Source organism: Saccopteryx leptura, chromosome 3 (genome assembly GCF_036850995.1).
Source record: "Saccopteryx leptura isolate mSacLep1 chromosome 3, mSacLep1_pri_phased_curated, whole genome shotgun sequence".
In the NCBI taxonomy this organism is placed as follows: Eukaryota; Metazoa; Chordata; class Mammalia; order Chiroptera; family Emballonuridae; genus Saccopteryx; species Saccopteryx leptura.
The window spans coordinates 44,058,711-44,086,630 of NC_089505.1; the positions used below are offsets into that span (position 1 = coordinate 44,058,711).

The following is a 27,920-nucleotide window of genomic DNA, read 5'->3' on the forward strand; positions in this document are numbered from 1 at the left end:
TTCAGACCATTAGATAAATTGGACAATGGAAGGTAAAATATATATTCTGATTGCCTGAAACTACTTTCCAGAAGTGAGCAATTTCCAGAGCATTTATAACTATCAGCAAAAGAGTCTGTACATTTTTACTCATTTATACAACTTCGGAATTTATGAATTCTTAGCCTTCTCCTGAAAAGCCAGTAATTAAATAGGACTGACCGAATGAGTTACCAGTGACTGAATGATAAGCCAGAGTAGAACTTGGACAAGAACAGCTTTGTAATTTAGTGCTAGGGGTCTGCTATTATTACTCTATTTGTGATCATGATGGATTTCAAAATAAACAGAACAGACTTTTGTAAGTTCATTTGTTACATAAGTACATACACATAGTGTTTTTCAAGAGTACCAGGGGCTTGCCAGTTTGTGTCTGGTGTTCTGTAATAATTTGTTAATTATATACATTCATGTGTCTATTTATATGAGCTTTTGTGGATATATTTGAAACCTTTGAAACTCAGACAAAAATAAGAACAATGAAGCAACTCACTAGAAGGTGGGCACCAGGTAGGGACCGAGAAGGCCAAATTTTACTGGGTAGAGTGGTGTTCCTCTTCTTTGATGTTCTGTTAGGAAGATTTAACTATTTCAGTTATATGATAAAAATGAAAAACATCCCTAAAATCTGCCTGGGTTTTTAATCAGAAAGTATAATGAGCATAGACCTTTCTTTTTTTTTTTTTTGGCTGGATTTGGCATTGTGAAGAGGGCCCACCATTTCTCCCACCTCTTTTCTATTAAATTATGTTATTAATTATTAATTTAATGTGCCTTGTTAAATTTCATCTGTGCTTCTCTCTTTTTTTTTTTGGATGTCTATTCTACATTATTCGTTTGTGAGAAGACATTATACTTTGCATCTTGTTCTAGTTCCATGTTTATAAAATAATATATTACATATTGGCTCCAGTGTCGCAAGCTTTATAGAAAGAATCAGTTCTCAATCTAGATTAATGATAAACATGAAAATAACTAGGAATTAATTACTTTCAAAGGTAAAACTATCCTGTGCTGCTCCATGCCATAGGCCATTTCCAAAATTACAGTAGTTTTCTCTCTTTCCACTTCTAAAATATATGGAGTGTGCATATCTCTGTAGATAAACTGCAAATCACTTTGCACGCTAGGATTGTCTGTGCCCAAAGAAAGTTAAGGAATAAAAATGAATAAAAGATTCCATATTAAAGTAAAAGTGGCTATTATGTTGGCAAGATTTCACTCTTTCCAGACACATGAGATGACAAAATTTATATCAGGACCAGCGGGTTTTTTTGTGGGGTTTTTTTTTGTATTTTTCTGAAGCTAGAAACGGGGAAAGACAGTCAGACAGACTCCCGCATGCGCCCGACCAGGATCCACCTGGCACGCCCACCAGGGGGCGACGCTCTGCCCCTCCAGGGCGTCGCTCTGCCTCGACCAGAGCCACTCTAGTGCCTGGGGCAGAGGCCAAGGAGCCATCCCCAGCGCCCAGGCCATCTTTGCTCCAATGGAGCCTTGGCTGTAGGAGGGAATGAGAGAGACAGAGAGGAAGGAGAGGGGGAGGGGTGGAGAAGCAGATGGACGCTTCTCCTGTGTGCCCTGGCCGGGAATCAAACCCGGGACTTCTGCACGCCAGGCCGACGCTCTACCACTGAGCTGACCGGCCAGAGCCCAGCGGTTTTTTTTTTAATGAACTTTGTTGTGGACCAAAGACCACCCTTTCTTGGCCCTTTGGATATTGTTCTCATGCGTCTTTTGGATGGATTCCTAGAGCCTGTGCCACCACTTTCCACTTGCCTGACTCATGCTAAGACCTGTTCCTCACACCCTCCACCCCCAGCCCAGACCCGATCCCTACAACCACTTCCCTATCCACTGCTGTGGGCCTCGCTCATCCCCAGTACTCCCAGCACTGCCAGCACACCTCCATACTTCCAGAAGACAGACCTGGCTTGGGGATGTGATATTTGAAAGACTAGAAGTGGGGAATCGAATTGTGATGGCCAGGGCTTAGGTAGAAACTTCTATTATAAAAGGAATCAGAGAATCAGCCTTTTCACATATTCTAACTGTTTGAGTGAGGTGAGTCAATTTAGTGCCTTAGTGTACCTGTATTTCATTCTACTTAGAGCAAAGAAGAATAAAATAATTTCTTTAATGTGAATTTTAAACTCTTGACCATTAAATTTGATTTAACTAACCTTCATGGCCTACCTATCAAAAAATAGGCATCGAATAGCATAAGAATTCGTTTTTTTGAATCAGAAATTTTATCCTTTATGAAACTTTCCAAAAGCTATTTTCATTCTGTGCTCTAATAGGAGTCTAATTTCATATCTTTTAGTTTTCTTTTAATATTTCATTGTGTTCAATTTTCCCCAGTAATTACACTTTTGTCCAAGACCAATTATGCCTCCTGGGCTTATCAGTTGTGCACACTAGAATTCCTTTAAAGCAAAAGGATTTTACATTCTTATTCTGTAACTCTGTCTAAAGAAAAGCAATTATATAGAGTCTTTTTGTGATTCCCTAATACCATTATATATTTCTTTATTTCACTTCTTTTGAGGCTGATATTTTGAGGGGTCCAATATGATAACTTTATATTCCAGTGCTCTCATTTAGAGCTGTGGACTGAGAAATTTAGGTGGCACACAGATTATTCAGACATAGAACTGGAATTCTATAGTTTAGGTCTGACTCTCCATTTTGAACTTTGAAAACCCAAGGTTATTTAGCTGAATATAGCCGTGCATCTGACAGTTTTTATTCTCCATGAATTTACAGTCAAACGTGAGGAAGGTATGTATACAGATACCTACAAGAAAAGCCATTTTTCAGTAAGTGACTTTCTAAATAATCTGGCCAGTCTGTACTGTAGGAGCAGTGGTGTGCTGGAACTGGTTCTGACCAGAACACTGTAGCTGATTGTGTGCATGTCTTACCAACTCTGTACTCGGGGACCTCATGTTGATGGTTGGCAGTCATCTGTGGTAGGGATATTGATAGCATAAACATTAGCAAGTTCTACAAATCAGGGCTTTTTAACATTCAACACTGCACTGGAAAGGAGTATAAAGTAGAGAAAGAGTAATATAGTCAATGTGATTTGGGAGAGACTTTGTGGAGGTCAGTTTTAGTGTGGCTGTTGAGTAGAATGAAGGATAAAAACATATATTTTTATTCATTCAACAAACATTTTGTTGAATATATTCAAAAATGAGGTGGGACAGTTGAGGACAGGGGTCATTGTGAAAAACTGGCTTTTAGGCTTAGGATTCAGAGTTTACTCAAACTAAAAACTCTGTTAAAGGTTTATGGATGGGAGACGAACATGTTGAAATTTTTATTTTAGGAAGCTTAATATGGCTGTGATATTGAAGTGAGGATGAATTGGAGACGTCTCAATATAAATGTCTAAAAGTGTCTGAAATAAAATACACACTACACACCCCTCCATCACGAGTCAACCAAGTCAGACTGCTCCTCCTAGATGCTGCCAGCGATTTACTGCTTGGCCATCTCTGAGTCTCTTTCTCACACTGTGCAGTCGGTCAGTCCACCAGCATTTCCTAATCCTCTCCTATCACAGGACAGCCAGGATGTGCCATTACTCACTACTTCCTTCACTACCACCCTGGTTCAAGCCAGGAAAGAACTGCAGTACAGGAAAGATCTGCAAATTATTTTCAAGTCAGTCAAAGTGAGGCTCTTAAAATATTAAGTTGGATAGTGTTACTCGAATGCTCCCAACCTTCCAGTGGCTTCCTATCACCTTTAGAATACAGTTCACGCTCGTACAGTGGCTGGCAGTAGGCTCATGATATGACCTCTGACTACATTGCCAATATCACTTCCTGCCCCTCTCTCCTTTCTTTTTTACAGTTATACTGGACTAATTAGAGTTTCCAGAAGACACACCAAGTTTAATTCATCTCAGGACCTTAGCATCTGCTTGTCCCTCCACATGGAACCCACTACCCCCAATGCACAAGGCTTGTTCCTTCACTTTGTTCAATTCTGTGCTCAGATCTTAAATCGTCAGAAAGATCTTCCTTGCCCTGGCCAGATGGCTCAGCTCGTTGAAGTATTATCCCGAAGCATGGGGTTGCCAAGTTCAGTTCCCGGTGAGGGCGCATGCAGGAGCAAATAGATGTTCCTGTCTCTGTCTCTCTCAAATCAATAAAATAAACATTTAAAAAAAAGGAAAGAAATGCAAAACACAAAAAAAGGAAAAAAAGTCTTCCTGACCACACTCTCTAAAATAGCACCCGCCACCACTCTCTGTCCCACGTTCTGCTGTGTTTCTTGCAGACATCTATTACCAGAATGTAGTTCCATGAGAGCTTGATCTTTATCTGTACTGTTGACTGTGGCGTCCCCAGCAGCTTAGTAAGCGCTCAATAGTTGTTGCATAGAGTGAATGAAAACCAAGGCACAGTGACTAAAGAGGCAGCTGTGAAATATGTGACGTACAAGTCTGTCTAGCCAAAGAAAACCTGCATTAAGTTTATTTCACTGAGATTACAAGAGTAACCAGAAAGGAATAAATTATGTAATTTGATGGAAAGGAGGAGGCAATGTTAAAGTTGACTCGAGATTTGAGGCCAGGATAATGAAAAAGTCATCATTTGAGACTAGAAGATCACAATGAGCTTCTTGTTTGAGGAGGTTGAAGTGGTAAATTTGATTTTAGATGTACCAATTTTACAATCACAGGCAATTTTAGATTTTTTTTACACAAAGTAGGAAAGAACAATGACACAAGTAAGAAATAGAGCATTAAAATAAATGGTCTTGATCAAAAGCAATTGAAAAGCCAGTTTTTTATTAAGATCTGTTGCAGACTGCCTTCTGATTTCTAGACCAATACTGTCTAATATGGTAGCTATTAGCCACACATGGCTATTGGGCACTTGAAATGAGATTCATCGAATTTGAGATGTCAGTGTAAAAGTGTATACTGGCTTTAAAAAAGTTAACACACAAAAACATGAAATGTCTCACTGGTATTTTTTATATAATTACATGTTGAGATGATAATATTTTGGATATATTGGGTTAAATATATGACTAAAATAATTTTACATTTTTTATTATGGCTACAAAAATTTTTATTTACACATGTGATTCTCAATTATAATTCTATTAAACATCACTAGTCTAGACTGTTTAGATCACAAAACTGTTGGGTACATTTGGCAGCAGAGCTCAGAACTTATTCTATTAGCTCCATATCGTAACTCTTAAATTAAGAAGTTTTATGTTAGGAAAAAAAGGAATTCTCTCTTTAGAAATTGTATTTCTGCCTATTGAAAAAAGTTATGTTTTCATTAATTTCTGTGCCATTTTAAGTGAGTAACAATACTACTTTTAATGGCAGACTGCATGTGAGTAGGTGCTGAGGCAGAGGAACAGAGAGGGACCCAGAAAGTAATCTCGTCTCAGCTAACGCAGAGCTGGGCAGCGACGGGAGGTGGGTGAAGGGGCTGAATCCACTCCCTAGAAATCAGGAAAACAGGAACTTACACTGAACAAATGTCAGAGGTCCAGCCTGACCCCGAGAAAGACTAGCTGGGTAAGGACAAGGACTGTCCGAGGAGGAAGCGGGAAGAGTGGAGGGAAACAGCACACGGAGAGGGGGAAAGCACCAGAGAGGAAGAGCAGCAGGATTCAGTTTGCTTTCTCAGAAAATGTGGACTGGAATTAGTCTTCCAAGAACCAGCCAACATCCATCATTCCTCATTCTTCCTACCTCAGTTCCTAGATTCAAAGTTAATGTGTAACATTTTCCTTAGTAAACTAGCATGGAAGTTTGTTTTTAACTTTTCAGTCAAAACAAAACAAAACAAAAAAATCCTGTATTAATATTCTTCCTCTTGAAAATTTTTTCCTTCTAAGATAAATGGTACTAAGTCATTTTATAAATTAATTTGAAAATCTAAAAATAATTTTCCAACCAAAATCTCCCTTTTTAGAATTTAAGTCTATCCAGTTCTTAAATTGACACCGTTAGGAAAAGAAAGCAAAGCTGTGGAACTATACCTAGCTTTTAAAGAGATGTCTAAAATATTAGGAAGTTGTTCATGTGTACTGAGCGTATATCTGTCCTGCAAAACACTGTAGTGAGACTGTGATGAAACACAAAGCAGTCCGTGCGTTCCGAGGTGCTGGAGTCCGGGACACAGCTGAAAAAATACTGAAGAACATTTAAATAGCATTGTAGTAACAAAGTAATTTAATCTATTCCTATTTCTTTCACAAGACACTAAAAATAATTAAAATATTTGTTCCTTAAAGGAATCAATGGGCATATCATTATAAAATTATTTAAGTCTGAGCCTTTGAGAAAAATGTTATGAACTACCTAACAGACTGGCTTGTCTCCACCTTAATTTCACTTATATGCCTGATAAGTTATACTTTAGTCTAAATGTTGAACAATTGTTCATGACTTTTTCTTCTATATTTTGATTCAGGGGAATTATTAAAGTGGTATCTCACTTCTAAATCTTAGGTTTGTGGGTTGCTTTTTTTCTTTTTTTTTATTAATTTATTGTGTTTATAGATTCTAATGTCACCCGTGTTCCCCAGTACATCCACCTTGTCTCCCTCCCCGTAACGCCCTCCCCGCTTCCATCCAGGATTTGCTTTTCTGCTCTCATCCCATCTTATCACCCTATCATCCCCTTTCCCTCTGTCTGCCTTCCTTCTGGATCCTTTGATCCTGCCTCTGTCTCTATTCTGCTCCTCAGTTCATATTGTTTGCCGGATCCCTTATATGAGTGAGGTCGTATGATATTTTTCTTTCTCTGTCTGGCTTATTTCACTTAACATAATAGTTTCCAGTTCCATCCATGTTGTTGCAAAAAATAATATTTCCTTCTTTTTCATGGCCCCATAGTATTCCATTGTGTATATGTACCACAGCTTTTTAATCTAATCATCCAGTGACGGACACTTGGGCTGTTTCCAGGTCTTGGCTATTGTGAACAATGCTGCCATAAACATGGGGGTGCATTTCTCCTTTTCAAACTGTGCTATGGTGTTCTTGGGGTATATTCCTAAAAGTGGGATGGCTGGGTCAAAAGGCAGTTTGATTTTTATTTTTTTGAGGAATTTGCCTACTGTTTTCCACAGTGGCTGCACCAGTCTGCATTCCCACCAGCAGTACAGGAGGGTTCCTTTTTCTCCACATCCTCGCCAGCACTTATTCTGTGTTGTTTTGTTGATGAGCACCATTCTGACTGGTGTGAGGTGATATCTCATTGTGGTTTTAATTTGCATTTCTCTAATGATTAGTGATTTTGAGCATTTTCTTCATATGGCTGTTGGCCATCTATATGTCCTCTTTGGACAAGTGTCTATTCATTTCTCTTGCCCATTTTTTGATTAGATTGTTTGTCTTCCTGGTGTTGAGATTTACAAGTTCTTTATAAATTTTGGTTATTAACCCCTTATCAGACGTATTGTCGAATATGTTCTCCCATTGTGTGCTTTGCCTTTTTATTTTGTTCATATTGTCTTTAGCTGTGCAAAAGCTTTTTAGTTTGATATAGTCTCATTTGTTCATCCTGTCCTTTATTTACCTTGTGCGTGGAGATAAATCAGCAAATATAATATATTGTTGCAAGTGATGTCGGAGAGCTTACTGCCTATGTTTTCCTCTAGGATGCTTATGGTTTCATAACTTACATTTAAGTCTTTTATCCATTTTGAGTTTATTTTTTGTGAATGGTGTGAGTTAGTGGTCTGGTTTCATTTTTTGCAGATAGCTGTCCAATTTTCCCAACACCATTTGTTAGACTGTCTTTACTCCATTGTATGCTATCACCACCCTTGTCAAATATCAGTTGTCCATAAAGGTATGGGTTTATTTCTGGGTTCTCTGTTCTGTTCCATTGATCTATATGCCTATTCTTATGCCAGTACCAAGTTGTTCTGAGTACAGTGGCGTTGTAATATAACATGGTGTCTGGAAGTGTGATACCACCCACTTTATTCTTCTTTTCCAAGATTGCTGAGGCTATTTGTGTTCTTTTTTGGTTCCATATGAATTTTTGGAATATTTTTTCTATATCTTTGAAGTATGTCATTGGTGTTTTAATAGGAATTGCATTGAATTTATAAATTGCTTTGGGTAATATGGACAGTTTAATGATGTTTATTCTTCCCAGCCATGAGCACGGTATATGCTTCCACTTGTTTGTATCTTTCTTGATTTCTTTTATCAATGTTTTATAATTTTCTCAGTAAAAGTCTTTAACCTCCTTGGTTAAATTTACTCCTAGGTATTTTATTTTTTTTGTTGCAATAGTGAAGAGGATTATTTTCTTAATTACTCTTTCAGACAGAACATTGTTGGTGTATAAAAATTCCTCTGATTTCTGAGTATTAATTTTATATCCTGCCACCTTGCTGAATTCATTTATCAGGTCCAGTAGTTTTTTGACTGAGACTTTAGGGTTTTCAAGGTACAGTATCACATCATTTGCAAATAATGAGTTTTACTTCTTCTTTTCCAATTTGGATGCCTTTTATTTCTTTTTCTTGTCTGATTGCTGTGGCTAGGACTTCCAGAACTATGTTGAATAAGAGTGGTGAAAGGGGGCACCCCTGCCTTGTTCCTGATCTTAAGAGGATTGCTTTTAACTTTTGCCCATTGAGTATGATGTTGGCTGTGGGCCTGTCATAGATGGCCTTTATCATGTTGAGGTATGTTCCATATATTCTCACTTTGCTGAGAGTTTTGATCATAAATGGGTGCTAGATTTTATTGAATGCTTTTTCTGCATCTATTGATATAATCATGTGATTTTTCTCCTTCCTTTTGTTTATATGATGAATCACATTGATTGATTTGCAAATATTGTACCAGCCTTGCCTCCCTCAAAAAAATCCCACTTCATTATGGTGTATGATTTTTTTCATGTATTGCTGGATCCAGTTTACTAATTTTTTGTTGAGAATTTTAGCATCTAAATTCATCAGGGATATTGACCTATAGTTTTCTTTCTTTGTGTTGTCTTTGCCTGGCTTTGGAATCAGAATTATGCTCGTCTCATAAAAGGAGCTTGGAAGTTTTCCCTTCTCTTGAATTTTTTGAAATAGCTTGAGAAGGATAGGAGTTAGTTCTTTTTTGAATCTTTGTTAGAATTAGCTTGTGAAGCCCTCTGGCCCAGGGCTTTTGTTTGTTGGGAGTTTATTGATAACTGTTTCAATTTCATTTGTTGTAATAGGTCTATTTAGGTTTTCTTATTCTTCCAGATTGATTTTTGAAAGATTATATTTTACAAGGAATTTGTCCATTTCACCTAGGTTGTCTAATTTTTTGGCATACAGTTCTTACTTGTAAGTTCTTAATTGTAACTATTTTCTTACAATCCTTTGTATTTCTGCTGTGTCCGTTGTTACTTCTCTACCCTCATTTCTAATTTTATTTTATTTTTTGAGTCCTTTCTTTTTTTTCTTGGTGAGTCTAGCTAAGGGTTCATTGATATTGTTTACTTTTTCAAAGAACTAGCTCTTGGTTTCATTGATCCTCTCTATTTTTCTTTTAGTCTTTATGTAATTTATTTCTGCTCTGATCTTTATTACTTCCTTCTACTTCCTCTAGGCTTTACTTGCTGTTCTTTTTCTAGTTATTTTAGTTGAAGGATTAAGTTGTTTTTGAGCTTTTTCTAGCTTCTTAAGGTATGCCTGTAATGCTATGAACTTCCCTCTCAGGACTGCTTTTGCTGTGTCCCACAGATTTTGAGTTGTTGTATGCTCATTTTCATTTGTTTCAAGGAAATTTTTTATTTCTTCCTTGATCTCATTGTTGACCCAGTCATTATTTAATAACATGCTGTTTAGTTTCTAAGTGTTTCGGTGTTTTTCAGTTTTTCTTTTTTTTTCTTTTTTTTCTTTTTCTGAAGTTGGAAATGGGGAGGCAGTCAGACAGACTTCCGCATGCGCCCGACTGGGATGCACCCGGCATGCCCACCAGGGGGCGATGCTCCACCCATCTGGGCCGTTGCTCTGCTGCATCCAGAGCCATTCTAGCGCCTGAGGCAGAGGCCATAGAGCCATCCTCAGTGCCCAGGCCATCTTTGCTCCAATGGAGCCTTGGCTGTAGGAGGGGAAGAGAGAGACAGAGAGGAAGGAGAGGGGGAGGGGTGGAGAAGCACATGGGTGCTTCTCCTGTGTTCCCTGGCCGGGAATTGAACCTGGGACTCCTGCACGCCAGGCCAACGCTCTACCACTGATCCAACTGGCCAGGGCCTCAGTTTTGCTATTGTAGTTGATTTCTAGTTTCATGTCATTGTGGTCAGAGAAGATGCTTGATATGGTTTCAATCTTCTTAAATTTGTTGAGACTCATTTTATGCCCTAATATGTGCTCTATCCTAAAGAATGTACTATGAGCACTTGAAAAGAATGTATATTCTGCTGCTTTAGGGTGGAAGGTTCTGAAGATATCTGTTAAGTGCAGTAGGTCTACTGTATCCCTTAATTCTGTTGTTTCTTTGTTAATTTTCTTTCTTGAGGATCTATCCATTGATGTTAGTGGAATATTGAAATCCCCTACTATTATAGTATTAGTCTCTCCCTTTATGTCCATTGAAATCTGCTTTATATATTGAGGTGCTCCTATATTCGGTGCATATATATTTATAATGGTTATATCTTCCTGTTGGATTGCTCCCTTTATCATTATGTAGTGACCTTCTTTATCCCTTACTATAGTCTTTGTTTTAAAGTCTATTTTGTTAGATATAAGTATTGCTACCCCAGCTTTTTTATCATTTCCATCTGCATGAAATATTTTTTTTTCCATTCTTCTACTTTCAGTCTATGTGTATCTTTTGTTTTGAGGTATGTCTCCTGTAGACAGCATATGTATGGTCCTCTTTTCTTATCCATTCAGCTACCCTATGTCTTTTGATTGGATTATTTAATCCATTTACATTTAAGGTTATTATTGATATGTAGTTGTTTATTGCCATTTTATTCTCTAAAGTTATATTCCTCTTTTACTATATTCTTTTCCCCCTTTGTTCTGTGTACAGTAGGCCCCTTAACATTTCTTACAGCATTGGTTTGGTTGTAATGAATTCCTTGAGTTTTGTTTTTGTCTGGGAAGCTTTTTATTTCTCCTTCAATTTTAAACAATAGCCTTGCTGGATAAAGTAGTCTTGGTTGTAGGCTCTTGTTCTGCTTTACTTTGAATATGTCTTGCCATTCCCTTCTGGCCTCAGGTGTTTCTGTTGAGAAGTTTGATGTCATCCTTATGGGGACTCCTTTGTAGGTGATAGCCCTTTTTTCTCTAGCAGCTTTTAATATTTTCTCTTTATCTCTTAGCTTTGGTATTTTAATTATGATGTATCTTGGTGTAGATTTTTTTTGGTTTCTCTTTAATGGAATTCTCTGTGCTTTTTGAACTTGTGTGACTTTTTCCTGCATTAATTTAGGGAAGTTTTCAGCTATGATTTCTTTGAACAGGTTCTCTAATCCTTGTTCTTTCTCATCTTCTTCAGGAACCCCTGTGATGCGGATGTTGTTTCTCTTTAGGTTGTCACAGAGCTCTCTTAGAGTTTCCTCAGATTTTTTTCAGTTTCTTTTCTTTTTGCTGCTCTGCTTTCATGCTTCCACTTATCTTGTTCTGTAAGTCACTAATTCGATCCTCTGCTTCATCCAGCCTGCTTTTAATTCCTTCCAGGGTAGTCTTCATTTCTGATATTCTGTTTGTCATTTCTGTCTGGTTCTTCTTTATGATTTCCATGTCCTTTTTGATGCTTTCAGTTTCTTTACTGAAGTGTTTATTAAGTCCATCTATTGTAGCTTTGAGATCTTTAAACATCCCAAACATCATTATTTTATACTCTGCATCTGGTAATTTGATTACTTCTGATTCATCCAAGACTTTATCAGAGGATTTATCTTATTGAAGCATATGACTTATGCTTTGCTGCCTACCCATTATTCTCTATGACTTGTAGGCTTCTTCCAACTGTGATCTCCTTACCTAGTAGAGCCTTTTTGAAGTCTTGATTTGTTTGTTTTCTTCTCAGTTTTCTTAACTCACTGGTAGTCTTGTTTACTGATCCTAGCAGGGTCTTATTTGGAGCTGTATCCAGGAATGTATCCAGGTGTAACCTGAGACTCTGAAGGCCGGATATGCGCCAGCTTCTCTCAGGGGGCGGGTGCTTTTTCCATTTCAATAGGGGGAGGTATATCTCAGATCTCCATGGAGTCCTGAGTTCCTGCCTCTCCTGCTCACTTCCTGTTTTCAGCTGTGTCTTGTTGCTCTGATTGGAGCTGGAGAGCTTTCTGGAGGTGGGTCACCTGGAACCACTTTAGGTTTGTGCTTTGTTGAGGGTTCAACCCCTCCCCCAGCTATGGATGAGTCAGCTTCTCAGGTCATCCCATGCATTCCTCTGCCCATCACCGTCTGTCTCTCTCCCCCCACTTTTCTTTTGGAAGACAAGCCAGCCCTCTCAGCTCATCTCGTTCCCAGGTCCCCAGGCAAGTGGCTGTGAGCGATTCTCTGCTCTTCTCCTTGTAATGAGAGCCCATCTGGGCTCTCAGTCTCATCCCACATTTGTGCCTGGAAGCAGGGGAGGCCCACCACACCTTGGCACTCCCTACCAGACTCAGTGTGGCTTCTTCTTTGATCCTTAGTTTTTGAGACCTGTTCTTTTAATCCAAAGTTGGTTTGTCATGCTGATTGTTCCTAAATTAATTTGTAATCTAGTTTGGGTATGAGCTTGGAGTGTGCATCTGTCTACTCTGCTGTCTTCTTGATTCAGGCTGTGGGTTGCTTTTCTGTACAAATTAGTATACTTGAAATTAAAAAAAAAGAAATTAATATAAGAAAAATACTTTATATAAAGAAATTATAGTATTATGTATTAAATATTAACTTTTAAAAATATTTTATTGAGCTTTAACATTTTACTTGAATTATAATGTAAGATTAGATATTGTTCCAAAGAATTTATGGATTTAGTAAATGATATTTCCTTTATTAGTAATGACAATTTTTTTCTGTCTGTTGGCATTTATTGACATTTTGACACTTGCAAAAAATTTAGTGCTTCTGATATGCCTGGCACTCTGTCAGACCAGAAATGAGTTTGTAATGATCTCTGCCCTCTCAGTATTACAATCTAGAAAGGAAGGGAAATAGAAGTAACAATAACAATCATTACAATTATGGCACGCAAGGATGTGCACCATTTAGACCTAACATAGTCAGGAAACTTGGGGAAGGCTTATCTGACAATGGGATCCTTTACCTGAAACCTGGAAGAGAAGCATGAGGCAGGCTTTGTGAAGGGGAACAGCATTCTGAGCAGAGGGGGAGGTAAGTGCAAAGGCCCTCTGGTAGCCCCCAAGACATTTGTTCTGTAGGATAGAGGGCTAGGAGGCTGGGGAAGCAGGCGAGCTCTGATCATGATTGTGCAGAACCTGGTTTGCCTTGTTGGGACTTTATCCAAAGAGCCATGAGAAGCTATTGAAAGGTTTGAATCAGTAGTGGGAATTATTCAGATGTTGTAATTTCACATTTCTTGCTGCATATGGGAATAGAATAGAGTGGGACAAGATAGGGACCATTCAATGAATATTGATTCCCTTTGGCATCCTTTCTTTTTTTCAGATTAATATTTTCTGGACAAATATTTAGTGTATTTAGTATACTCATTAGTTCATTTCTGAGAGGATATAGTTCTAAGTCTTAGGATCTTTTGACTTTTGTCAGATTTCTGCACAATATATATGTGTGTGTACATATATATATTTCTATATAACTTCTTTTTAGTTATCTCGAATTTTCTGTTTACTTCTGTTATAGGGAAGGGGAGAAATAAAGTAGAGAATAGTCAAAACTAATTCAGTAATGTAAGTCCATGTCATTCACTAATAAACATATAGTAAACATTTGTTTACCATTATTTACTCCGTGACAGGTACCAAGTTTGTTACTTTGGATGCAAAATATGAATAAGACGGGATTTCTGTCCTCTAAAAGATTGTAATCCAGCGATGTCAGTATTTATATACCAATACATTTGCAAAATGTAAATGTGGAAAATTTTGTTCCAGTCTCTAAATGAGTAAACTGAGGTTTAAAACAGTGAGATTGCTCCTAAGAGTGTAGTTTCTTATGTGCAAAGCTTTAAATATCTAATTAATACAGCAATTTTTAAAATTTTTTTATTTTTTCTTCTTTTCCAAGTGAGAGACTGGGAGATAGAGAGACAGACTCTGCATGCTCACTGACTGGGATCCACTTGGCAACCCCTGTCTGGAGCCAATGCTCTGCCCATCTGGGACCATGTTCGCAACTGAACTATTTTTAGTGCCTGAGGAAGGCTACATGGAGTCATGCTCAGCACCTGGGCAGATGCTCCCCAACCAGTCAAGTCATGGCTGCGGGAGGGGAAGAGAGGGAGCAGGAAGAGGGGGAGGTATGGAGAAGCAGATGGTTGCTTCTCCTGTGTGCCCTAACTAGAAATTGAACCCAGGACATCCACACGCCAGGCCGATGCTCTACCACTGAGCCAACTGGCTAGGGCCAAACAATTTCTTTAGTTATTTTTTTCTCACTTATCTGAAAGTCTGATTATATTCATTCTTCAAGAATAAAACTTCTGACATATGTATAGAGAAGTATCTGAGTACTGTCACTCATTTGAAGAGGATCTCATGAGGACCCTTTCTCTCATCTCAAAAACTAATAAGAAGCTTAAGGTGCTTTAAAACTAATAGACTTTTATAGGGTATCAATTTTATTAACATGGATCTTGCTCATGGAATGCTTGCCAAATAATATTTTTGCATATAGAGTTTTAGTTCATCTAGTATGCTTTCAAGCAGACAGTTGGGGTGAGCTCATCCAGTCTTGCAACTTACATACCATCTATATGCCAGTGTCTTAATAAAGTTATATCCAGCCTTGACCTCTTACCTGAACTCACAGACACTTGACTATTAAGCATCTCAAACCTAGCATGTCTGACTCAGAAGTATTGATTCCCATTCTCCATCCATAATCCCAGCATCTTCACTTCTTGTTACTTCTTGATGCTCAAAACAAAACATGAGGAGTCAACCCTAATTTCTCTCTCTCTTTTTTACTTCCCCTGTAATGTCAATCCTGCTTATCCACCTCCAAAACATACCCAGCTCCATCCCTTCCATTTCTCCTCCTAAAGACTAGTCCAAGCCCTGTGAAAATGGCCTCCTCTCATTCTGATTCCTTCATTCTCCAACAAGACCTTAACCCGTCTTGCCCTGCAGGTGTCTCCCATCTTATTTCAGCCTCTCACACAGGCCCCGCCCATCACTCAGCTGCCTTCTACCTCAGGGTGTTTGTGCTGATCGATTAGCCTGTATGCTCTTCCCCGAAAACCATCTCATGTTGTGGCTGGCTCCTTCATTCATTCCCAATTAAGTGTCACTTCTTTCAAAACATCTGTCATTGCCATCAACGTGGTATCACCTCCAGTCATTTCCTATTACAACCTTTTTTAAACAATTATCATAAATTTTTTTTTCTTATTAGTTTTTCTTGTGTGTGTTTTACTGTCTTATTCAAGCTGTTTGTCTCACTGCTTATGATATTTCCCAGAATATAGTAGTACTCTAATAAATATTTTTAAATGAATAAATAAATCTTTGTTTATGTATTAACCAACAATGGTATTGCCACTGAACAGCACTAGTTGCACTTTTCCTGACGCTGAAGCTAGGTCTGTGATGTAAGTCACCCAGGTCACAGCCGAGGGACCAGGCCTTTTGTCTTAATAGTTCCATGGCCTGCAACAGTATGATGACAGAGGCGGTGACGTCTGAGTTTAGATTCAACTATACTTCTGTGTATAAAGTCTAAGTCCCCTAAGGGAGACCTGGCATGCCACTCTGATTTGTCATATTGGTTAGTTTTCTAATTGGTTCAGCAATATTCAACAACATATATTTGTATCATGATACCTCAAAGAGTGAAAAATAAAACCTACTTCATAAGCAAATACCATACATTTTAGATTAAATTTTAGTACTAGGATATCAGTTCTGATAATTATAATGAGTTAAAAAGCTTTAACTAAAAATCCTTCTGATTTTTCTTAAGTTCTGTGAAGTCTGGAGAAGTTAAGTGCCTCATTAGTATATGAAAGAATACTACTAGTATGAGGAAGAATAACAAAAAGATAAAAAATAAATTGATATAGTCAATATGTATAAAAGTGTGAGAAAGTTTACACTGAGAAGTTATAATCAAATAGAAAGTTAATCTTTTTTTTAACTTACTGTTTTCAACTCTAGTAAACTCTAACCTAGAATACGTTAGTCTAAGTTATTAGTAAAAAATTGTTTACTAAAAATGTTACCTAATGTTTAAAAATAAAACTTATGTTTACCAAATAAAAACTGGCTTTAGTTTGTCACATGCCAAGGAATAATCACATTATGGAAAAAAAGATAATTATATTCTGTCTGAAAATTTGATTATTGCCCAAAATAATAAACACCATTTTGCAGGAACTTTTCTATTAATATTAGTAATAAAAATTTTAACTGTTATTTTGTATTTTTGGAGGGCAAAAAAAAGTAAAGCCTTTGAAATAGCAATCACATTTTTTCCACAGTTGTGGTGAGGGAGAGCGCCAAGTCGCTTTCCCAGTGCTTTGTCACTCAGAATTCCGGTGAGCATCTGAGAAAGGAACCCCAGACCCTAATTTCCCAAATATGTCCTAGAAGATAGGCTCAAAATGATATGAAAGCACCTTTTTTTTTTCTTTTCCCAGATTGTGATTAAATCTTCATATTTCATTGGTAATCTCCTATTTTCTGGCCCCAGCGTTATGTAGTCAGTCAAGTTAGTGTCTCAGCTCTTGTCTGCTCATTTATCTTGAGAGAAATCCTACTTGATCCAACATCAGTACTATGTCTAATACTTCAATATTTTGAAGCAATATATTGTAGATTTCTAGGAAGAATTGATAACAATAATATACCTTCCAGGTCCTTCAATAACCATTGTTTTTTAAACTGAGCTTTGGTTTACATGTTCTGGCCTTTGGTATTTTGCATAAGGAAGTCTGCTAGCCCGCAAACATCGGACACTGTTTTAAGGGACTATAGATAATTTAGACTGTTAAGTCTTTTTTCTTCTTTTTTTCTATTAAGAAGTTTATTTACTTTTTATTGAATGTATTTGGGTGACATTGGTTAATAAAATTATATAGGTTTCAGGTGTACAGTTCTACAATACATTATCTGTATATGGTATTGTGTGTTCCCCACCCCAAGTCAAGTCTCCTTCCATCACCATTTATCCCCTTCTCCCTCTTCCGCCTCCCCCACCCCCTTTCCCTCTTGTAATCACCATACTGTTATCTTAGACTGTAAGTCTTAAATTGCACTTTGTCTAATTTCTTTCTCAGAACTATTTTCAACTTATTTTTTCTTGAATATATTATAATTAATATTCTGTGTTTTACTCTCCCTTTTATCCCCTCTTTCTTTTTACTTAGTTGATTTCTGAACGTTTCCCTTTATTCCTGTGATCTTTTCTTCATAGCGGCACTCACTGGGTGAAGCTTTGCATAAATCTATCAACAATGTAAGTGAGCGGCACTTACAATTTGTATACAAGGGCATGTTGCACTTTTGACTTGCATAAACATCATCACTGCTTTAAAGCTTAAACTTAAATAAAAAATACACTTTGGCATTCAATAAGATATGCTTTGTATATGGGTAATAAAAGCTTCTAACTTTCAGCCATTCGTTTGTGTATGTGCATACATCTACCACATTGTATTAATAAGCATATATTTTATTATAGAGCCAAGCACAGTTTTACATTTCACACATAAAATTCATTATTCTAATGTTTACTTTGTAGATATAATAATGTTTTTGTAAAACTATTAACTAGTTGACTATCATAGAATTGGCAGTAAATATAAATGTTTTTATTTTGTTAAACTAGTTGATTTTTTTTTAAAAACTAGTATTAAAAGACTTTATAAGGGCTAGATAGTTGGGAAAGTTCAGAAGATTCAGAACATGTTTTACATTTTAATGTTATAATTATTAAAAGATTTAAAGTGGAGTAAAACCTTTTCCTAATAATTAGCAAAGCTGTTGTTTTTACTTATGTACACTCAAGTATGCAGAAAGTTAGATTCAAAATGATGTTCCATTTAAACACTCATTTAAAATGTTTTCTTTATATGTGAAGAGAAAAAATGAGATTTATTTTCACATCAAATCCATGCCCAGGTGTTCTTTAAAATAAGAACAGAAAGTTGAACACACCTGATTATTTTTACTGCTATACAAGGGCAGAGCTGAGCATACATTTTCTGCAAGGGGCCAGCTAGTAAATCACTCTGGCCTTGTGGGTTGTGCTTCTGTGGCAGCTGTGAACTTGAAAGCTGCAGTGTGAAGGCAGCACAGACACACGGAATAAACAAATCCATGTGGCTGTGCCCAGTAAACCTTAATTTACAAAACAGGCTACAGTTTGTCAGTTCCTGTTCTAGAGGAATTGAAGCTTTGAGTCTTGTGAAAGTTTGATACTTCTAGACTGAAACTATTTCCTCATACTTCCCTAATTTCTTTTTACTATCAAGAAAAGAGAAATTTTTTTTATCTTTCATATTCAACTTTGGTTTCTACATTAAAAAATAATTAGAAACACACAAATGCATTTAACACCATTTTCATTTATCTCAATATTGGTGAAATAAAGCTATATTTAGAAGTTCTTTTTAATAGTCACATAGAACATAGTAAGAATTTGCACATAATTACTATATAAATACTCTTTGACACGTGTGCTAATTGGGAGAGAAATAACAACCAAATAAGGTATAAATTAAATTAATCATACTTCAGTATATTAGTAACAACATAGTCACTTTTCCCTTAATAATTAGATATGAAAAGATGTTCATTAAACTAAAAACTACCTGAATGAAGTTAAATCTGTTAGTAACTAGAATGGGAATGCTTTGATTCATCTCCTACAGAAAAAGTAAAAGGGGTTGGTAACAATGAAATCACCATTAATTAATTCTCTTTTATAATTTCATCGTCATTCAGGATTAGTTCTTCACCCTGTTATTATGCAAAGACAATATGACCTTGTTAGAATGTTGTTCAGCAGGGTCACATCTACCCCCCCCCCCCCCCGCCGCACATTGTTTTCATTCAGCCTTCCATGCAAGAAGCTTCCACTCTATCATGTCTTGTTCTAAGAAACATGTGACTATTGATACCTCTGTTCTTTATGAAAGCTTTCTAATTTTTTTCAACTAAGGATGAGAGGTACTTGGGAATGTATTACAGAAATATCTTAGGGACATCAAGTAGGCATTATCATATGGCTCTTAATTGAAGAACTCACTTTACAAGTCTTAGAAAATACCAAAAAATTGTGAGTAATTCAGAATATTTTCAGAATGGTCATGATTTCACAAGCCTAAATTTACCTTTCTTAGCTAGACTCTTCAAAAATAGCAAATTAGTGGTTAAAAAGAGAAAACCATAAAAAGAATTAAAATAGGCACCTTCAAACATTGTATGTGAGCATTCATATAAATTGTTACATAGTAATAAATTATTCTTACTGTCTTCTAACAAAAGTTGCCTGTGTTAGCAACTTTTAATGTTGCTTTATACATTTGAGAGTATTGAACTAAATATTAATATATGGTTTAAACTCTCTAATAATTATTTACCTTTCTTGTCAAAATTGATAGATATTCTGGCTCAACACACTTCCATATTTATAACTTATTGAAAAATGAAATTATATTTACACATCCTATTTTTTCTAAAAGTTTTTCTTACTGTCTTGTTTTCAAAGATGAATGAACCCTATCACACAAAACCCCCACCCTAAGAAATAAATTATTTTTGAAAAATCATAATTTACATACAGCCTTCTTCAAAAAAGACACAGATAAACAGCTTGCCAATATTTTGAAAAATTGATACAAGCTACAGTAGAGAAGGCCATACATAATATTACTTGAGAAAAATACTCCTTTGTTTTCCTCCTGATCTCATAAAATGAACTGAGAGCAGGGGATAAGTAAAAGGCCAGGGCTCTGAAGACTTCTCTAGATATTGCCTTAAGATTATCATGAAAGCAGCAGCGAAGATCTTAGTTTTATGAATTCCAGGGCAGTGGTTCTCAACTGTTGCTGTGCATTAAAGCCATCTGTGAAACTTAAAACAGAGAGATGTGCAGCTTTCCAATAGACTCATGTGTGTGCATGTTCACACCATTTGATTTTTTGTTTGGGAGGAATTGTCTGTGTGTGTGTGCAATATTTGTAATATTGCAAAACTAGGTAATCCAAATTTTTATCAGGAATGATTAAAGTAATTTATAGTGTGTCATATTCTGGAATTATGTCTGTTAAGAAGCATTTGGCTACAAATAGCAGAACAGCCAGTTAGCAGTGGCTTAGGATGTCAAGATATTTAATTTAGAAGGCAGGTGTTTTCTGTACTTCTGCTTTGCCATGTTCAGTGTGCTAACTATTTGACTTAAGTTTGTTGTGTCATAGTTGCAACATGGCTTCTCCCGCACCGGCTGTCATGTTCTTAAACAATTGTGCTAATGCAAGAGACTCTCCTCAAGTGCTTTTTAACTTTTATCAGGAAATAAAATCTTTCCCCCAAATTTCCCACATGCTTCCTTTTAGCTTATTAACTAAAACAGGGTGACATGTCCTTATAGTTAGATTTCTGTGACTTTCTTATCTCAGTCATAGTCCATCTTTTGGTGCTAGGAGAGGCACTTACCTTCTTTAAGATAGGTATTTCTACTTGGTCCTGAACAAACTCCAGAGCTTAGCTAACAGGGAAGAAAGAGGGAGATTGGCGCTTGGGGAACAGTGCCTGCAGTAGGAAGACAGTATTGTCATTGAAAAGAGTGTAAATGATCATGGGTATGTGTACTTTATAAATACCACTGTGAAGGGAAACACAAACCTATAAACATACAAGCTCCCTGGCCTCCCTTGTGGAAAAATCATTAATGATGGATAAATAAATCCTTGGGTATACTCATTTTGGAGGAAAGTACATAGTGTTGGGTGTGTGAAAAGCCACTTCATCACAGATGACACCTGCAGGTCAGGACACTTCAGAATTTTACATTTGAAGTGTTGTTTGTCTGTGCAGTGCATATGGAATGTCTGTCCCAACCAGCAGCCCTGTTGGTCTGTCTCAGCTGCTTTGGATGTTAGGCACTCACTGGTCTCCTGAGGTGTGATCTGGGGCTCCAGAGTAACTTGTGTGTATAAGACATAGCCACTGTTGTGTCAGATCGTGGCAAGTGTACTCTCTACATTTGGTGAAAATAGTCCAGCCACTTACCATGATGGAGTAAAAATAGCAACAGAAAACAAAACAGGCAATTATTTCAAGAGAGAGAAATAATTATATCTGGGGAGGTACCAAAGTGTTAATAGTGGTTACCCTTAAGGATTGGGATTGAGCAAGGAAAGGGGATGAATTAGATTTTCCCTTTTATTTATTTATTTATTTATTTATTTTGTATTTTTCTGAAGCTGGAAACGGGGAGAGACAGATTCCCGCATGCGCCCGACCGGGATCCCCCCCGGCACGCACACCAGGGGCGATGCTCTGCCCACCAGGGGGCGATGCTCTGCCCCTCTGGGGCGTCGCTCTGTTGCCACCAAAGCCACTCTAGCGCCTGGGGCAGAGGCCAAGGAGCCATCCCCAGAGCCCGGGCCATCTTTGCTCCAATGGAGCCTTGGCTGCGGGAGGGGAAGAGAGAGACAGAGAGGATGGAGAGGGGGAGGGGTGGAGAAGCAGATGGGCGCGTCTCCTGTGTGCCCAGGCCTCGAATCGAACCCGGGACTTCTGCACGCCAGGCCGACGCTCTACCACTGAGCCAACCGGCCAGGGCTCCCTTTTATTTTTCAACATATCTTTATTTTTTTTTCACAATGAACACATTACATTGCTAATTTGGGATAAAAATATATTAGATGGCCCAGGACTGATTCTAGACCGTCTAAATCAGAGTATCAAGGGATCAGGGCTGGGCAAGTATATTTATAAAATCTACAGATGTGATTCTGATACACAGACAGGTTTGAGAACCACAGATTATATTTATTATCTCATGAAATGTTTTGAGGACAAATTATTTGTCTACTTTCTGTATTCTTTCATTTCTATAACAAGACTGATTTTTGGGGATGGGGGCAAAAAACACTAACAGTGCATCAAAAACCGAAGGTTGTAGGTGATGAATGACATGCTCCATGTTGACATTGTGTCATCCACCCATTTGATGTTTCAGTTTCTCTTCGTGGGGAGTTCTTCCAGCATTGTTGTTGAGGCACAGAACCCTTGTGACACTGCTCGGTAGGGACTAGGGAGAGCTTTTCTTTCTTCAGAAAAATGTGCCCATGTGTATTTTAATTTAAATTTTGTTTTTCTGGAATTTCTACACCACTTTGTTTTCACAAATCAACAGTATTTTAAGTGGTAGAGATAAAATAAGGTGGAACTTAATATAAGTGCAATTTGGCCTTAAGAATTGTTTGCAAAGTTTCTGGTACCTATCAATGAGTGTAATTCATATTCAAACTGCTGTGGTAGCATTTTTTAAATGAGGATTAAAGTTTTTCTGAAATAAGGATCTTTTTTGGTTTATTTAAAATCAATAAGCATTAAAATTTAAAATTATAACAAATGTACAGAGACCAATACCATATATTACATAATTTAAATCAATTACTGTTTCTTATTCGTTTGTTCAACAAATGTCTTTCTATAATCCTGTCATAAACATCTTAAGATTGCCCAAACTATTTAATGTAAAATTTATCTTTGTTCTCTTATATTTTGAATTAATGAAATTTTACATTAACATAGGGATTGGAAAAAGTAGGTTTACAGTTGTGAGTACACAAAACAGATTATTACTGTATTATTATTTACTAATTATTATACTACCTTCCATATGGACAACTATGAATTTACTTTTGCCCACCCCAATGTATGCCCATGCAGTATACTGTACTCAGCTGTTAAACATTAGTTCATTTGACATTGCTTTGCTCATTATTTGTCTTTTAAAGTCCTCATAATTTTCATGCTGAATAAAGTCTGTCAATTTAATGCAATTCGACTAATTTATTTATAAAAAGAACAAAATAAGTTTCAGTGCTGCATGGCATGATAAATGCTTTCTGCTTATAATTCATGTTAATGTCTTGAGCATGAATCCAAAGATTTTAGATAGCCTTAATATTACTTTGATGTGTTTTCGAAGTTAATATAAAGTATCTAATCTAAGTATATTTAACACTAAATTGCATGATAATGTCTCTTTGTACATACTTTATATTTTCTTGAGTATAGAGAAAAAGATTAAATATTTATCCTAAAATGATAAAGTATTGCTTTGGAATCCTTTTAAGGTAAAGTATATTAAGTAATATATTTAAGTATATTTTATTTAAACTGGGAGGTTTGAAAGTGTGCTGGATTTTAAAAAGTGCAACTATTATGTTATTGTGGTTCTTCATTTATTTTAAATGTTATATTCATAAGTTTCATCCTTAGATAGTTCAATTGCGAGTCAAACTGTAGTCAGATTAACATAGGAGCTCTTTTTGATGTAGTGAACTTTTGAAATAGGTATTGCTGAATGTAGGATACATTGGTGTGAACTGATTAGCTCTTTACTCATCTAAGTGCACAACTGAATTGGAGCACTCTATCCAGGGCCACAGCCAGCCCATATGGTGCCTGTGTGCAAATCAGAAATACATGCCTGCTCTTTTCTGGTGGACACAGATGCATACCAGGGCAGATGGCTTGGTGAGCAGTTTGTTCACTGGGTGGGTTTCATTCCTCTCTTAACCAGGGGCCATGTAATAGCATTGACTATCGATCATTTTTGTACATGTAACATAGTCTTTTCCTAACATTCCTACATGTGTTCTAATAAGTTGTCACTTGACAGCCACATGAGTCCACATGCTAGGTCTGGGACCAGAGCTGATTTTGGTCTTGAAGAGGGTTGGTTCCTTCTTTATTTTAAGAACCAGCTAGCTAGGAAGAAAATAACTCTACGAGTTACATATCAATGTTCACAAATACACATTTTGTTGCCTTTTATCCTTTTATGATTTTTTTCCTGGGTTGTCTTTAATGCTCATTTTATCCTGATTTTCTTTGCATAATATGGTGAGAAGTCACAGAGGATAATTTTTCTTAGTCTTTCTAATTCACAAGTATGCTCTTAGCTGTTGCTGTGACATTCGCCTGCAATTTTTACACTTACGGGATTTATTTCCGTCTATAAATCCTGGGTGCTGCTGTCATTTAGAGGTGTTGGGGTGGCATTGCATGGAGTCAGTGCTGCAGTTCTACTTGGCTCCAATCATATGAAATAACCTCTGAAACCTTAGGTTTGTGTAGAAATCATTAAGTAAAATTCATATAACTTTCAGTAGGCAGAGTCACGCCTTCTGAAATACATTAAAACAGATTGAAAATCTGTGTCTTTTACCTTTTATTTTGAAAAATTACAAACATATAGAAAAACAGCAAGAACAGAATAAAAAGCACCTGTATACCCTTTATCTAGAGCAGCGGTTCTCAACCTGTGGGTCGCGACCCCGGCAGGGGTCGGTCGCGACCCACAGGTTGAGAACCGCTGATCTAGAGTTAATGATTATATTTACAATACCTGCTTATTTCTCTGTCTATGTGTATATCATTTTTATTACTATTATTGTGACTTGTTGCTGATCCATTTGAAAGTATGCTGGAGACATCATGGCCCTTCACTCCTAAATATTTCAGTCTGTATTTTCTATAAACAACAGCCTTCTTTCACATAACCACAGAAAGATGATCAAGACATTGATTCATTACTATTATTTAATATACATTTCATATTTAAATTTTGTCAATTGTCTGAAAAATGTCCCTTATAATTTCTTTTCTGCCAGGATCCAATCCCCAGCAGACATTTAGTCATCATGTCTTTAGCCTTTTTCAATCTCAGACTTTCTTTGTCTTTCGTAACATTAGGATTTTTGGCATGCCGGCCAGTCACTTAGCGAACACTCCTCTATTTGGGTTTGTCTGAGGTTACCTCAGGAGTAAATGCAGGTGATTCCCTTCTGGTAGGGTCCTTCTCAGAACCTCACATCAGGGGCTGGAGGGAGTTTTTAACCATGGGACGCAGATAGTGCTTCTGCTGGGCTTGTCACCCTCTAGCGACCCTTACTGAATGGATCATTCCATGATGCCAGCAAAGCCATGCAAATATGGCCCCTGCTTCTCTCCATCTTGGCTCCAGCCCTACTGACAGGGCTTTTCCACTGCCTTGAGCCAGTCAAATCCTCTCCCTGGAGAGTTCTTTCCCACCCTTTCTCCTCCTGAACATTTGTGTCAATTGTATCATTTCTCACTAGTGCTTGACTGCCTCCATAAAGGCATCTGTGGCGCTGGTGCTGATCAGTGGATAGTGTTGGCCCGATATATGGATGTCCTGGGTTCTGGGTTCAATTCCTGGTCAGGGCACAAATGAGAAGCAACCATCTGCTTTTCTCCTCCTTCTTTCCCTCTTCACCTCCTGCAGCCAGTTGCTCAATTGGTCTGAGCGTCAGCCTCAGGTGCTAAAAGTAGCTCAGTTGATTTGAACATTGGCCCCAGATGGCAGTTGTCAGGTAGGTCCTGGTCAGGGTACATGCGGGAGTCTGTCTTAACATCGCCCCTCCTCTCACCTAGAGAAAAGAAAATAAATAAATAAAGGCATCTGCTAACCTTTACAACTGATCCTGACTTATAACTGTCCAAACCTTCCAGACATATAGTCATCCACCAGCGTCACTATAGCCTTAGACTATTTCCTGCTGCTCACCTTTGATCTTTTCTGTCTTCTAGTTTCTCCTTTCTTATTTTGCATCTCAAGCGATTCTCACCCTTTTTCTTCCTTTGTGAAACATGAGGCCGCCTATATCTGCCTTTTATCACTCAAATGAAAGTCTTTTCCTACTTACAAAAAGTCACTTTAAAGTGTCCTGTTGTCATTAGTTTTCTTGGTGACACACAGAGTGTCTTAAGTTACTTAATGGAACACATTTGACAACTTTTTATCTCGTTCCCCTAAGATCCCCCTAGATTCAGACTTCTAGTAGAATACGGTTATCTAATTTCAAGTCACAGTTTCCTGTACAGGGGAAAAGAAATAGATCAAACTAAATGGTTTCATCATTATATATGTATTACATATATACACGTAATATTTGATTTTAAGTATTTTAAGACACAGAAGCAATGCAGACATTAAGGGTGACATCTGTTTTCAAAAGGAGTGACAAATCAATTTTCAATTGTGAAATAAAGGCACTTGTCATTATTATAAGGACATAACTAGAGAATTATGGGATGCTTATGATTTTTTAAAAGCTTGAAGGTTTGCAAGTACTTTGAATTAAATCAAAAGTCAAAATAATAAAAATTTATCACAATGATTCTAAATTATGGACTGCTAATCTTTTTTTAAATACTAGCTTTTTCATCCTCACATAATCTTGACTAACATTTATTGAGCACTTACTACATGCCAGAGGCTGTTCTAAGTGAACTATGCATAGTAACACTCTTTATTTTCATGTAGCCCAGTGAGGGGTTGATACAAGCAAGTGGTAGAGCTAGGATTTTAACTCAGAACCCATGGTCCTAACTACTCAATATTACTGCCTCACAGATAAGCAGTTTAACGTTTCATATTATCTCTTTGAAGTGACCGTAATCTACTAAATACATTAGTTTTCTTTTGTTTTTATTTCATATTGTGAATATTTATTTATTGCAGTACAATATAGGTGTTCATTGTATTTCTAAATGTGAGCTGCAGTGTTCTTTAAAATCTACAAAAGTAATACCACTAAAATAGTCTATTTTTAGAGTAACTACTAAAACTAGAATTGAAAATGTTAATACCTAAATATTAGGTATTGATGGTATATTGTAAACCAGGGGTCCCCAAACTTTTTACACAGGGGGCCAGTTCACTGTCCCTCAGACCGTTGGAGGGCCAGACTATAAAAAAAATATGAACAAATCCCTATGCACACTGCACATATCTTATTTTAAAGTAAAAAAACAAAACGGGAACAAATACAATATTTAAAATAAAGAACAATTAAATTTAAATCAACAAACTGACCAGTATTTCAGTGGGAACTATGGGCCTGCTTTTGGCTAATGAGATGGTCAATGTGCTCCTCTCACTGACAACCAATGAAAGAGGTGCCCCTTCCAGAAGTGTGGCAGGGGCAGATAAATGGCCTCAGGGCTACATGCGGCCTGCGGGCTGTAGTTTGGGGACCCCTGTTGTAAACATTTTAAGTAGATACTTTCCTAAGGCAATTGTTTTACTATAGTTAATATCTTTAAAATGCTTTTTCCCCTTAGATGGGCAGTCTGTGAAATATACCTTGTATTTAGTCCTCACTGTGTCTGTCCTGTGGCATAGATCTAGACGGGCAGTGTGTGAAACATGCCTTGTATTGATTCCTCACTGTGTCTGTCCTGTGGCATAGATCTAGACGGGCAGTGTGTGAAACATGCCTTGTATTGAGTCCTCACTGTGTCTGTTCTGTGGCATAGATCTAGACGGGCAGTGTGTGAAACATGCCTTGTATTGACTCCTCACTGTGTCTGTCCTGTGGCATAGATCTAGACGGGCAGTGTGTGAAACGCCTTGTATTGATTCCTCACTGTGTCTGTCCTGTGGCATAGATCTAGACGGGCAGTGTGTGAAACATGCCTTGTATTGATTCCTCACTGTGTCTGTCCTGTGGCATAGATCTAGACGAGCAGTGT

The 27,920-nt window shown here is 37.3% G+C and overlaps 1 protein-coding gene across 11 annotated transcripts in view; it reads left to right on the forward strand.

The window, feature by feature from the left end:
- The window catches only part of FAM184A (family with sequence similarity 184 member A), a 121,359-nt gene that overhangs the window by 72,511 nt on the left and 20,928 nt on the right, over nt 1–27,920 (forward strand). For 7 of the 11 annotated variants that reach the window (XR_010750059.1, XM_066373357.1, XM_066373361.1 and 4 more), the window contains exon 10: nt 17,590–17,631. The exons of the other annotated variants lie outside the window; for them this stretch is intronic. Coding sequence is in view for 6 of the 7 variants with exons in the window: in XM_066373357.1 (XP_066229454.1) it covers nt 17,590–17,631 (42 nt within the window). In the remaining variant the exon portion in view is untranslated. The remainder of the gene's footprint in view (nt 1–17,589; nt 17,632–27,920) is intronic. 11 annotated transcript variants of the gene reach the window in all.